This window comes from Drosophila innubila (assembly GCF_004354385.1).
Source record: "Drosophila innubila isolate TH190305 chromosome 3L unlocalized genomic scaffold, UK_Dinn_1.0 0_D_3L, whole genome shotgun sequence".
NCBI lineage: Eukaryota > Metazoa > Arthropoda > Insecta > Diptera > Drosophilidae > Drosophila > Drosophila innubila.
Window position 1 is genome coordinate 15,323,996 of NW_022995376.1, and position 12,505 is coordinate 15,336,500.

A 12,505-nucleotide genomic window follows, 5' to 3' on the forward strand; every position below is an offset into this window, starting at 1 on the left:
TAAGCGTTCAGATTTTCAAAATTAAGATAACAAAAAAGATAAACACAAGGCTTTTATTTATTTTAACATACATTTAACCTCTTTTAAATTCCAACGCAACGCTGCAGATAGTCCAATCGCTGTTATCGATAAATTTATTTAAATTTGTGTTGGCAATGCCCCACGTTGGATATTTACCGTTGCAACACTCAATTCGAAAAAACTGGCTGACAAATAAAAATGAGTTTAACAAAAGCAAATCCACTAAAGAAGGGCGACTTTGTATTTGCAAAGATGAAGGGATATCCAGCGTGGCCGGGACGAATCCTCCAGTCAGTTGGCGGAATGCACAACGTGTTTTTCTACGGAACCTGCAACACGGCAATGGTTGCTGACAAACATATTTCCCCATACGAATTGTGGAAACGCAATTTGGTAGATCCAAAGAAGCTGCAACAAAAAGAGTTTAAACGTGCGATGATGCATGCGGAGTTAATGATAGCGAATCCTACAGAAGATAGGGCATACTACTACTTTCTGGCCAAGGTACCTAAGGATTACACTCAGGCAGACGTCATTGACTTGGATCGAGGCGATGAATATGATATGGATGATAACGACAATGATAATGATGTAAATAATTGCGACTAAGCAGATCGGAGTTGTCTCCTTGTGCCTTTTATTTAAAAAAGGTTTATATTAAAAAGATTACAGTTGAACAAAGTGTTAGGCATTTGATGATCTCTAGAAACACATGTCGACTTCGGCCTCTTCGGTGACCACAAGAGTCGTTGTTTCCGACTGTTGTATTTGAAGTAGCTGCTGGCAGCGATCCGTTTCAATCTTGTGCATGACCACAATTTGCTCGCGAAGTGGCTGCAACATTGCGACGACGGACTGGAAGTCGTCATGCAGTTGTGTTGGCAAATTGGACATCATGTTGGCCACATAGTCCTCCAATACCTCATCCAAATCTTGGTCCTTGCCATGTCTCATTTCGGCGCACACATAAAGTAAGGTTTGCAGTCGAAGGATTAGGTCGCGTGTGGCTTGCAACTTGAGATTGGGCAGGCCAGGTGACGCCTTCAAGTCCAGTTCAGCTAGGAGGCGGCACTTCTCGTAGATCTTCTTGCGTGGCGTGCTCTGGCACTGCTGGGCATCCTTCTCGCACTCACTCAGATGATTGTGTGCCACACGCAGCGACTCCAGAATGTCGGCGTTGACCCGATGCAGTGTTATCATATTGGCGGCGTAGCGACGCTGCAGCTTCTCTCGCTGCGGCGTCAGTTTGATCTCTCGCCGGTTGGACGCTTGTGGTCCACTTGCCTCCAGCTCCTCGTTCATCACAGCCATGTCCTGGACGGTTTTGCGCTTCAGGACCAATAGCTTTTGCAGCTGCAACACAGCATCGAGCAGTGGCTTGGATTCCTTATCAGTATCAGTAGTATCAGTATCTGCTGCAGAAGATACCGGCGTCTCATTGGCCTCCTGAATGATGCTGGCCAGTGAGATGGTCTTGCACTCGTGCACCACATGGAGCAGAGAGTCGGCCATGCTGAGCACAATGTGTTTGCCCGCAATGTCGAACTTAATCAAGTAACTGCAATCCTTGGGCTCGTAGCCAACGACACGTCCCTTGTAGAGCAGCTCCAAGGGGGCTCTCAGCAGACTGATCACCTTGGTGTCCACAGCAAGTGGCAACGGTATGATCTTTGGCATCACATCCAACGGCATGCCAAACTGTTCTATGTCTACTTTGCGCTGCTGCAGCATTCGCACCATGTTGCGACTGCGGTTCAGTTCCCGCTTCTCGCTCTCTATGAAAGCCGGAGAGAAGCGACGTGCTTTGCCCATGTCCCGGCGCAGCAGCTGCCAGCATCGCAGGGGCAGCAATTGATTGTCCTCCAACCTGGGATAGACGCTCCGCAGATACCACTTGACGTCGAAGCCACTATCTTGGGTAGCCTGATCAATGAAGGAGTCGACAAACTCACACCAGATCCACCGATGACTGTTTGGCTGCTTCAAGAACTTGTAGAGTCTGTCGTGAGCCTCTCTCGGCACCAGCTCCTTCGCACTGGCAACGCTCTCCTCCTCCTGGTTATCCAATGTGCTCTTGCCACGGGCACGCTTGCTAAACTTTGGCAGCTTGACAAACAGTTCGTCATCCTCCTTGTCGGCTTTCTGGGATCGGAGCAATCGCTGAGACTCGTTTGTCTTGGACATATTGGACGATCGGCGCAAACCAAGCGTTGAAAGTTGAGGCGGCGTCTCTGCGGATTCACAATTGGTAGTAGCTGCTCGGTTAATATCTATAGGATTATTTGACATTTTGTGCAGGGCAATTAATTAGTCAGCTCCCTTCAAAAGTGACACAAAAGTCACAAATTACCTCTTTCTTTCTTTCTTCTCCAGTTTGCAATTTCAATCCTCTGGAAGATAGTGATGTAAATTCAAACTGAACATTGGAAGCATCGCCAAAATAAAAAACATCGAATTGTCGATTCATCGAAAATATTTGACGTCGATTCATTTAGTATTGATTCACATTCTTTAATATTAAAAATAGTAGAATGAGGGTTCATGGGGTTATTAAAGGTTATTATTTAAAAGCCATTACTTATTACTCATTATCTTTGCTTTTTTGATCGATTTGAACAAAATAATAATAGATTTTGTTTGTATATAGAATGAAATTGAATTAACAGATGGTTTTATACTATGTTATAATTGATTGTACTAATATAATAATTCCACATTGATGTTTAATGTAATAGCAATTAACTACTTCAAAATAAAAATATGCTCGAAAATACAATTGACTTAACTCGCGTCCTTAAAATTAACGATTAAAATTATCAGCTTATTTAAAAATTGCATATTCAAACGTCTATTCATTTACGTATTTTACATCACTGTTAAAGCCGTGTTTCAGCGTTGCCAGAATTTCGTACGAAAAATCTTTAAATTAGCTCAAATGGAAACCAGAGAACTGCAACGGGTATGTTCGAGTATGATTGAGCACCACAGCAACAAGTTCGATCAAATCAACTCAGAGACTCGGTCGCAACGTGCTCGATCGAGTCACGAGTCTCTTTGTTTACGATCGAGTCGCGGGTATGATCTTTTTTGCTTTCGAACAATTCGGGTCGAGTGGCGTTCGAGTCATACGATCTGATTTGATTGTGATTGTTTGTGAGCGTTCGTTTCGATCCAATCACGTTCGAGTAGCAATGATCGAAATGATTTTTGAGCGTTTGTTTCGATCGAGTCACGAGTCATGATCGAAATTGCTGACTGATTTGATTTGATTGTGATTGTTCGAGTACGATCGAAAACGACACTGTTGATTTTGTATTTTTTTCCTGCTTCTTCTTCTAAGTAAATGTGCGCATATATGTAAATACATTTATATTTATGTAATTATATTATATTTATGTAAATGCATATTTATATGAACGCAATTATGTACACACATTTTATTAAAACTGTTATTTATAATTTATTTATTTATAATTAATTATTTATTTAGTTTTAAATATTTTTTTATTTATTTAATGTCAACTTAGAATAGTTTATAAAATATAAAATAAAATGATGAAAAATGTCTGTTAAAAATTTAAATTTTAAATTAAAAGTAAAATGAAAAAATTAAATTAATTAATATTATAAAAGTATAATTTATTTTAAATAATTTAAAGCTTGATAGTTTTTCCAGTCTTTAAAAAAATTAAAATAGTATTATTTTATTATGGGCATGTGTAATTGCATGTATGTATGTATATACATATGTATGTACGTATGTATACGCAGCCCGTAATAAATTTTACAATAAACGTCTTAAGCATAAGTACTATTGCATTTATATACATATTTACGCGCATAAATACATATCATTGCAAGCGCAAACGCTGCCACGTGAGCGCTCTGCCTCGCATTTTCTGAACGAGTCAACTCGAGAGTATGACTCGATGATTGATCCGATCGTTTGAACAAAACGGGTATGAATCAAATCAAATCAACCAAGTTCGATCCAGAGAACTGCAACGGGTAAAGATGTTCGATCAGACTCGAACATTGACTCATTTCGTTGTGATTTTTCACTTTGTTCAAGTGATCGGAGCGGATCGTTCGAACTGAGCGTTTGATTCGAACGGTCAGTTCGAATCAAATCGTCCGCAATCATGCTGATCGTTTGTGAGCGTTCGTTTCGATCCAATCACGTTCGAGTAGCAATGATCGAAATGATTTTGAGCGCTTGTGAGCGTTCGTTTCGATCGAGTCACGAGTCGCGATCGAACCAGAGAACTGCAACGGGTATGTTCGGTATGATTGAGAACCACAGCGACAAGTTCGATCAAATCAACTCAGAGACTCGGTCGCAACGGGCTCGATCGAGTCACGAGTCTCTTTGTTTACGATCGAGTCGCGGGTATGATCTTTTTTGCTTTCGAACAATTCGGGTCGAGTGGCGTTCAAGTCATACGATCTGATTTGATTGTGATTGTTTGTGAGCGCTCGTTTCGATCCAATCACGTTCGAGTAGCAATGATCGAAATGATTTTTGAGCGTTTGTTTCGATCGAGTCACGAGTCATGATCGAACTTGCTGACTGATTTGATTTGATTGTGATTGTTCGAGTACGATCAAAAACGACACTGTTGATTTTGTATTTTTTTCCTGCTTCTTCTTCTAAGTAAATGTGCGCATATATGTAAATACATTTATATTTATGTAATTATATTATATTTATGTAAATGCATATTTATATGAACGCAATTATGTACACACGTTTTATTAAAACTGTTATTTATAATTTATTTATTTATAATTAATTATTTATTTAGTTTTAAATATTTTTTTATTTATTTAATGTCAACTTAGAATAGTTTATAAAATATAAAATAAAATGATGAAAAATGTCTGTTAAAAATTTATATTTTAAATTAAAAGTAAAATGAAAAAATTAAATTAATTAATATTATAAAAGTAAAATTTATTTTAAATAATTTAAAGCTTGATAGTTTTTCCAGTCTTTAAAAAAATTAAAATAGTATTATTTTATTATGGGCATGTGTAATTGCATGTATGTATGTATATACATATGTATGTACGTATGTATACGCAGCCCGTTATAAATTTTACAATAAACGTCTTAAGCATAAGTACTATTGCATTTATATACATATTTACGCGCATAAATACATATCATTGCAAGCGCAAACGCTGCCACGTGCGCTCTCTGCCTCGCACATTTTCTGAACGAGTCAACTCGAGTATGACTCGATGATTGATCCGATCGTTTGAACAAAACGGGTATGAATCAAATCAAATCAACCAGCAAGTTCGATCCAGAGAACTGCAACGGGTAAGAGATGTTCGATCAGACTCGAACATTGACTCGTACTCGTTGTGATTTTTTCACTTTGTTCAAGTGATCGGAGCGGATCGTTCGAACTGAGCGTTTGATTCGAACGGTCAGTTCGAATCAAATCGTCCGCAATCATGCTGATCGTTTGTGAGCGTTCGTTTCGATCCAATCACGTTCGAGTAGCAATGATCGAAATGATTTTTGAGCGCTTGTGAGCGTTCGTTTCGATCGAGTCACGAGTCATGATCGAACCAGAGAACTGCAACGGGTATGTTCGAGTATGATTGAGCACCACAGCGACAAGTTCGATCAAATCAACTCAGACTCGGTCGCAACGGTCTCGATCGAGTCACGGGTCTCTTTGTTTACGATCGAGTCGCGGGTATGATCTTTTTTGCTTTCGAACAATTCGGATCGAGTGGCGTTCGAGTCATACGATCTGATTTGATTGTGATTGTTTGTGAGCGTTCGTTTCGATCCAATCACGTTCGAGTAGCAATGATCGAAATGATTTTTGAGCGTTTGTTTCGATCGAGTCACGAGTGATGACCGAACTTGCTGACTGATTTGATTTGATTGTGATTGCTCGAGTACGATCGAAAACAACACTGTTGATTTTGTATTTTTTTTCCTGCTTCTTCTTCTAAGTAAATGTGCGCATATATGTAAATACATTTATATTTATGTAATTATATTATATTTATGTAAATGCATATTTATATGAACGCAATTATGTACACACGTTTTATTAAAACTGTTATTTATAATTTATTTATTTATAATTAATTATTTATTTAGTTTTAAACATTTTTTTATTTATTTAATGTCAACTTAGAATAGTTTATAAAATATAAAATAAAATGATGAAAAATGTCTGTTAAAAATTTAAATTTTAAATTAAAAGTAAAATGAAAAAATTAAATTAATTAATATTATAAAAGTATAATTTATTTTAAATAATTTAAAGCTTGATAGTTTTCCAGTCTTTAAAAAAAATTAAAATAGTATTATTTTATTATGGGCATGTGTAATTAATGTATGTATATACATATGTATGTACGTATGTATACGCAGCCCGTAATAAATTTTACAATAAACGTCTTAAGCATAAGTACTATTGCATTTATATACATATTTACGCGCATAAATACATATCATTGCAAGCGCAAACGCTGCCACGTGCGCGCTCTGCCTCGCACATTTTCTGAACGAGTCAACTCGAGTATGACTCGATGATTGATCCGATCGTTTGAACAAAACGGGTATGAATCAAATCAAATCAACCAGCAAGTTCGATCATGACTCGTGACTCGATCGAAACGAACGGTCACAAGCGCTCAAGAATCATTTCGATCATTGCTACTCGAACGTGATTGGATCGAAACGAACGCTCACAAACGATCAGCATGATTGCGGACGATTTGATTCGAACTGACCGTTCGAATCAAACGCTCAGTTCGAACGATCCGCTCCGATCACTTGAACAAAGTGAAAAAATCACGAGTACGAGTCAATGTTCGAGTCTGATCGAACATCTCTTACCCGTTGCAGTTCTCTGATGGAAACACAAAATGGCACTGCAGCGGTGAATTTGAGCAGCCATTGCACCTTTTTTATCGCTTAAAATTAAAAATTTTATTTTAATTCACGTTTATACGGATCATTCACGAATGTAAATTTCATAAATCAAATATATTGTATATATTGATTTCATAACTTCTTCATTTGGTGTCTTTTAACTTCAGTTTTTGTTTCAAAAGACCAAAGAGAAGCTTAAACTTATCCAGATCAACTCCTGATTTTTTGTTCATTCTAGCCCTCATCTTTGAGAGCAATATATCGGTTTTGGCGCAGTCCGCAGAAAGAGCGGGATGAGCATCAAAGTTTACAATGTGTCCACTATTCTGGGCAACAGATACTTCTGTAAGCTTTAAAGAGCCATGAGTATTCATCATCTGAAACAAAGATTCACAAAGAATAATATCAAATACATCTCTTATAGAATGGCGACTTGTCTTACGTCCATTAGTTTCAGACTTAGTGGTCGATCTGCCTGATCTAGGCCGTATCTCTCGCAGAGATTAATACAAGTGTGCTTAAGAGCATGAATTCCAATGGTGCTCAGCGTCCCATTGCCAATGCTCAGCATGTAAAAGAGACGCACGACGAGACGCCAGCGTTCACGCTGCTCGTTGTTGGCCATCTGCCAGACATGACTTCTTCCCAAGTAGCTAAGCGAGTTGAAGTTAACATCGAAGTGGGTTACGGGAAGTGCCAACCAGTAGCTCATTCGCTTAGCCGGCAATGACTCTGGTAGTGGCACGCTTAACGGTCTCGGATATTCGGAGATTTCCAATTTTATGGCAACCAGAAACTCAAATACGATCCGTGAATTGTTGGCATTCTTCAGTTGGGTGGCGATAATAGTGTGGGCGCTGATGGGATACACGGTGGTGTGGTAGCATAGCTGGTAGCTGCGTCCATGGCAATTAACTATGGGAAGGTTTCCCAGCAGCTTGTAGAGATCGTCGCGAAGTCGATTCTGCAGATGTACGGTGGATATTATGGATTCCCTCAATTGGTTCTTGCAGTGCAGATAGATGCAACCATCGTTTTTGAATTCCGAATAGAATGGAAATTTCAGGTCCAGCAGCAAATAACAGTTAAACTTGGCGGGCACGTCTATAACATTACCGCACATATAGGTGGCTAAAAAAAAAACGAGGAATGAACTAAATAATCAAATTACATACTATCTACACGTCTTACCAGTTTCTGGCAGATTGCTGAAACTATCCGAAAATATCGACTTATAGTCCTTTAGAGCCCCATTTATCCAGTTGGCCAGCGATGCGGTATCACTGAGAAATATCTTGTGCTCCTTCGAAGGAATGTTCAGTTGTGTGGCAACCAAATCAAGTGCCGTTTCGAAGCTTAAGGACATCTTTACTTTAATTTGCACTTTATTTGCTATACAATCGTTTTTCGTTCAATGACTCTTCAAAAAGTGCTGAAAAAATAAAACTTCGCTTTTAAATAACGACGAAAACGATGAGAAATTGAATGTTATCGGTATGCTTAGAGTTGCCACTCTGTTTGTTTAATACTTGTCACATTACAGTGCTGCCACTTCGTCAAAATATCGGTAGCCGACGATGTTTTTAGCCTTGAGAAATTTACTGACAACTGTTAAATTTAAATTTAAAAAAGTCCAATAACTTTGCAACAAATTAATAATTTGATGAAAATTAAATTTAATGAAGGTTTAAAGTTAGTCTTCCCTCGGAAAGAGAAGTTACAATTTTAATTCTATAGAACATATCAGAAAGTCGACAAAATTCTAAGAAAAATGAAAAATAACTAGCTTCAAAATTCGGAAAAATGTATTTTTATCATCATAGGTTTTATTAAATATTTTTCAGAGGCTTATTGAACAATCTACTTTTTCATGCTGCCGATTTTCTCCTTGCGCTTTTTCACATGTTTCTTCACTTTCACCTTTCGCTGTTCCGCCTTGGCTTCCTTTACCGCTTTCTTGCGTGCCTTTTTACTTTCCGGCGACTCATCCCGGGGTCGAGCCGAGTTTTTAAACTTTGTCGTGTCGTCATCATCCTCAGATTCGTCACTTTCGCTCCCACTCTCTCCGCTTCTTTGTGTTGTGTCCAGGATGTCTGGCTGTTTTTGGACATCAAGTCCCGACGTTAGACCTGTGATCTTAGCATAGACAAGATTTTGTTGGACACCTTGCTTAGCTTTCGCTACATCACGCTCAAAGTGAGGCACCTGTTAATTGGATGTATAAAATCTGGTTAAGATCAATGGGTATAATAAAAAAAAATATATGGGTTTATTACCTCGTCTAAACGTTTGGGAATGTATGTGTTCTGCCAAACAGCCTCGTCGATCTTCTCTTGCGCTGTGATTGCATCGAAATCGCGATCCTTGATACGCTCAGAAATGCACTCCAAGCACTCCTCCATATTCTGCTCGGTGATCGTTTGGTCCGTTATGAAATCAAACAGCTCCTTGACGGTCATCGTGGCCACTGACTTTTTGCGGAAGAACTCAGATATGTTTGTGCAATCCTTGCGCAGGAAGTCAAATGCATGCGGATGATCATGCTCGACAGACTGGCTGACATCGATGATGACCAGCTGGCCATCCTGGAAGAGAATATTGAACTCGGAGAGATCGGCATGCACGAGTCGGCATTGGTTATACATGCGCCACATGATAACTACACAATCGCGGTACAATTCCCTTGCCTTCGACGTGCTTATCTCGACATCCTTTAGCTTCGGCGATGGCCAGCCGTCGTGGCCACAGAAACGCATGACCAGCACATGGGAACGCAATAGAATGGGCTCCGGGACGGGAATGCCTGCGTTACGCATGCGCAAATAGTTTCGCATCTCCTTTTCGGCCCAGGTGCGTACCATCTTACGAGGATTATGCTTGCAATAGCCGTGACGGAAGCGAAACTCGCCAGACACATACTTATCACGATCCTTGAACACCAGAATGGATGTCTTGTAGATTTTGATGGCAAACTCCTCAGTGCCATTCTTGGACACGGCATGATAGACGTTCGCCTCCTTGCCTGTGGAAATGCATCCGTTGATTTCCTGGATAAGGCCGCGGTTCAACAGCTTGAAGAGTATCATACGGGTGCGTGGATCCATCACCTGCTCTGCCGTAGCGCGATCGTGCTTATCCCGAACTCGCACTCGCTCAGTCTCCTGTCGCCGATCGAAGCTGACGAGTCGATTGGCCGCCTGAGCACTCATATTGGCATTTGGATCGTACTTCTCAACATTTATGCGGGCTGAATAGCGACGCAGCAGCTTCTCATTTGGCTGGTAGCTGCTCACACGCTGCGTCCCTCCTCCTGCTCCTCCAGAGCCGCTGCCTGCACTGTTGCCACCCGCAGTCGTTAATTGCGACTGTGCGTTGGGCTTGTTAAAGCCACTGTAGGCTTCCTCGTATGCATCGTAGCCATCTCCAAGATCATAATCGTCGTCTTCATATTCATCTGCATAATCCGAAGCTGGATCCTCGTCAGCGTCGACTTCTTCAATTACCTTCTGACCAAGGTCATCGCTGGCTTCCTTCTCATTCAGTTTAATGTCTTTGAATATATTGTGCTTCACCGTCAGCGATTTAAAATCATTCAGCCACTCTGACTACAAAAAACAATATTGCATAAATTTGCAGCTATAATTCTCGTGAAACTCACGTTTTTCAGCTCATCTTCATCCTCCTCTGGGTCGCTGTATTTGTGTGCATCGGTCATGACACGAAATTCGGTTACAAAAATACCTAGCAGCTATATTTAATATCCAATAATAAATATGACTTATTTAGCTGCAGTGTGTGGCTTATATATTCAAAAGCTTTCCAAGTTTAAGTTGTATTTAATATTAATTGCGAAATTGAAAAGCACGCACGTGTTATTTACGAACAGCTGTTGCTCTTTGCCGTTCAGCACGATACGTCGACATTGTTTTGGTATTTTCTAAGTTCAGCAACCGGCTATCGATAAGACGTTAGGTTGTTATCGGTCACATTGCATATGGAAAATTTAATTTGATATTTTTCTAGCAAACGAACTCTGAAAATAGCCAGATCTAGCTATAAAATAGCTAAGTTGGCAACAGTGCATGTAAATAACACAAAAATAAATAACTATAAATTAAGAATTCCAGCTCAGTATATGACAGATTGAGATAATAAAAAGGAAGTAGATGAATATTAAATTATGTTTGTGCTGGCGGAACTTAAAGATAACGTTCGCATTGGACCAGACCAATTTAACTTGAAGCTTGTCGATGCGGTGCGCGATGAAATAGACCGAAAATTAGCAAATAAGGTGAGTTATTTATAAAATTGAATGAAAGTATTATTTATATGTATGAAACTTGGTCCATTTTTCACAGGTGCTGCTTAATGTTGGCCTGTGCATAGCCCTCAAGGAGATTGTCTCGCTGAAGGACTCAATTATTTTGCCCGGCGATGGAGCCTCTCACACGGAAGTTCTGTTTCGCTATGTGGTGTTCCGGCCCATGGTTGGCACCGTTTTGACGGGTAAAATACGTAACTGCAGCCGTGACGGAGTGCACGTCACATTAGGCTTCTTCGATGACATACTTATACCACATGCGGCACTGCAGCATCCGTCACGCTTTGACGAGGCGGAACAGGCGTGGGTATGGGAATACCCGTTGGAGGATGGAGCCAAGCATGATCTCTTTATGGATGTGGGAGAGCCGATCAAGTTCCGTGTGTCCCGCGAAATATTCGAAGAGACATCGCCGATAGGGCCACCCAAAGCGGAGGGTCAAGTGTCGCAGAATGCCAGCACTTCAGCAGCGGCAGCGGCGACAGCAGCATCGCAGGAAGTGAAGGCGCCCTATAAAATTATTGTAATCCTCTATAATAATTTCTTATAACAAGCATGCTGACACTTTCACATTATTTTTGATTTTAGGGAGCTATTAACGAGTCGGGACTGGGGGTACTTTCCTGGTGGGATCAGCAGGTGAAGGAAGATGATTTGGATGACGAAGACGGTGAGGATAATACGGAATATGACAATGATGAGGATGGCGAAGGCGCCTGTGAGGAATAACAGCAAAATCGAAAAATGTTCTTGTAAATATAGTCGAATAACAAATTTAGAATAAGAAACGTTAAATACATCTTTTAAATAATAATTTCCACAAGTTGGCTTTTATAAATAAAACAAATTAATTTCAATTCTGCATTGGTTTATTTTGTCATGTTTGTTTTAGATTTGCAAATCGCATTTAGTTTGAAATATTTCAAACAATAATCCTCACTTTGGTAGCGCAGCTCTCTATTAAATAAGTTAGTCATACATATGTATATTTAATAATTTTTATAGTTTATATTCAACTTTTTGTCATTAGCGACATAGTTCTAGGAAGGGCGGCACAGGAGTGTCAATAAATCTCTCAAACAGGGTTTTCTTTTCAGTTTTTTATGTCTAGATTGAATACTTAATCATTTGTTTGTCTTGCGTGCACATTCGTTTACATCGACTAATTCTAAAACTTTTTTGAGGGGATTTTTATTGTTGTTATTGTTAGCATAGTTATAGTATGGTACAATTAGTGGTCGGGGCTGCAAAAGTGA

At 39.7% G+C, this 12,505-nt stretch overlaps 5 protein-coding genes across 5 annotated transcripts; 2 read left to right on the forward strand and 3 right to left on the reverse strand.

Annotated features, from left to right (window-relative positions):
* The first annotated feature begins 65 nt into the window (after nucleotides 1–65).
* Nucleotides 66–646, forward strand: LOC117786488 (hepatoma-derived growth factor-like). Its single transcript, XM_034624785.1, has one exon. The coding sequence runs from the start codon at nucleotides 220–222 to the stop codon at nucleotides 628–630; it is 411 nt and encodes a 136-aa protein (XP_034480676.1). The 5' UTR covers nucleotides 66–219; the 3' UTR covers nucleotides 631–646.
* On the reverse strand, nucleotides 618–2,287 carry LOC117786481 (protein lin-9 homolog). Its single transcript, XM_034624770.1, has one exon. The coding sequence runs from the start codon at nucleotides 2,203–2,205 to the stop codon at nucleotides 724–726; it is 1,482 nt and encodes a 493-aa protein (XP_034480661.1). The 5' UTR covers nucleotides 2,206–2,287; the 3' UTR covers nucleotides 618–723.
* Nucleotides 2,288–7,002: 4,715 nt separating this feature from the next.
* Nucleotides 7,003–8,431, reverse strand: LOC117786483. The gene is made up of 3 exons (XM_034624773.1): nucleotides 8,120–8,431; nucleotides 7,371–8,059; nucleotides 7,003–7,305 (listed from the first exon to the last, which is right to left on the reverse strand). Exons 1-3 carry the CDS (start codon nucleotides 8,292–8,294, stop codon nucleotides 7,072–7,074), a joined length of 1,098 nt encoding a protein of 365 aa, XP_034480664.1. The 5' UTR covers nucleotides 8,295–8,431; the 3' UTR covers nucleotides 7,003–7,071.
* Nucleotides 8,432–8,732: 301 nt separating this feature from the next.
* LOC117786478 (serine/threonine-protein kinase RIO1) lies at nucleotides 8,733–10,795 on the reverse strand. Its single transcript, XM_034624765.1, has 3 exons — nucleotides 10,587–10,795; nucleotides 9,205–10,533; nucleotides 8,733–9,133 (listed from the first exon to the last, which is right to left on the reverse strand). Exons 1-3 carry the CDS (start codon nucleotides 10,641–10,643, stop codon nucleotides 8,789–8,791), a joined length of 1,731 nt encoding a protein of 576 aa, XP_034480656.1. The 5' UTR covers nucleotides 10,644–10,795; the 3' UTR covers nucleotides 8,733–8,788.
* Nucleotides 10,796–11,021: 226 nt separating this feature from the next.
* Nucleotides 11,022–12,063, forward strand: LOC117786486 (DNA-directed RNA polymerase III subunit RPC8). Its single transcript, XM_034624777.1, has 3 exons — nucleotides 11,022–11,219; nucleotides 11,287–11,772; nucleotides 11,838–12,063. The coding sequence occupies exons 1-3, from the start codon at nucleotides 11,109–11,111 to the stop codon at nucleotides 11,976–11,978; spliced, it is 738 nt and encodes a 245-aa protein (XP_034480668.1). The 5' UTR covers nucleotides 11,022–11,108; the 3' UTR covers nucleotides 11,979–12,063.
* Nucleotides 12,064–12,505: the final 442 nt, after the last annotated feature.

Excerpts from the sequence above, each read along its gene's own strand:
- LOC117786488 (XM_034624785.1), top strand. The coding sequence starts at position 220 with ATGAGTTTAACAAAAGCAAATCCACTAAAGAAGGGCGACTTTGTATTT.
- LOC117786481 (XM_034624770.1), bottom strand. The coding sequence starts at position 2,205 with ATGTCCAAGACAAACGAGTCTCAGCGATTGCTCCGATCCCAGAAAGCC.
- LOC117786483 (XM_034624773.1), bottom strand. The coding sequence starts at position 8,294 with ATGTCCTTAAGCTTCGAAACGGCACTTGATTTGGTTGCCACACAACTG. Across the intron at positions 8,060-8,119 it reads CAGCAATCTGCCAGAAACTG|CCACCTATATGTGCGGTAAT; the intron begins GTAAGACGTGTA and ends TTTTTTTTTTAG. Across the intron at positions 7,306-7,370 it reads TAAGTCTGAAACTAATGGAC|ATGATGAATACTCATGGCTC; the intron begins GTAAGACAAGTC and ends TCTTTGTTTCAG.
- LOC117786478 (XM_034624765.1), bottom strand. The coding sequence starts at position 10,643 with ATGACCGATGCACACAAATACAGCGACCCAGAGGAGGATGAAGATGAG. Across the intron at positions 10,534-10,586 it reads ATGAAGATGAGCTGAAAAAC|TCAGAGTGGCTGAATGATTT; the intron begins GTGAGTTTCACG and ends TGTTTTTTGTAG. Across the intron at positions 9,134-9,204 it reads TTCCCAAACGTTTAGACGAG|GTGCCTCACTTTGAGCGTGA; the intron begins GTAATAAACCCA and ends TCCAATTAACAG.
- LOC117786486 (XM_034624777.1), top strand. The coding sequence starts at position 11,109 with ATGTTTGTGCTGGCGGAACTTAAAGATAACGTTCGCATTGGACCAGAC. Across the intron at positions 11,220-11,286 it reads ACCGAAAATTAGCAAATAAG|GTGCTGCTTAATGTTGGCCT; the intron begins GTGAGTTATTTA and ends CATTTTTCACAG. Across the intron at positions 11,773-11,837 it reads AGGCGCCCTATAAAATTATT|GGAGCTATTAACGAGTCGGG; the intron begins GTAATCCTCTAT and ends TTTTGATTTTAG.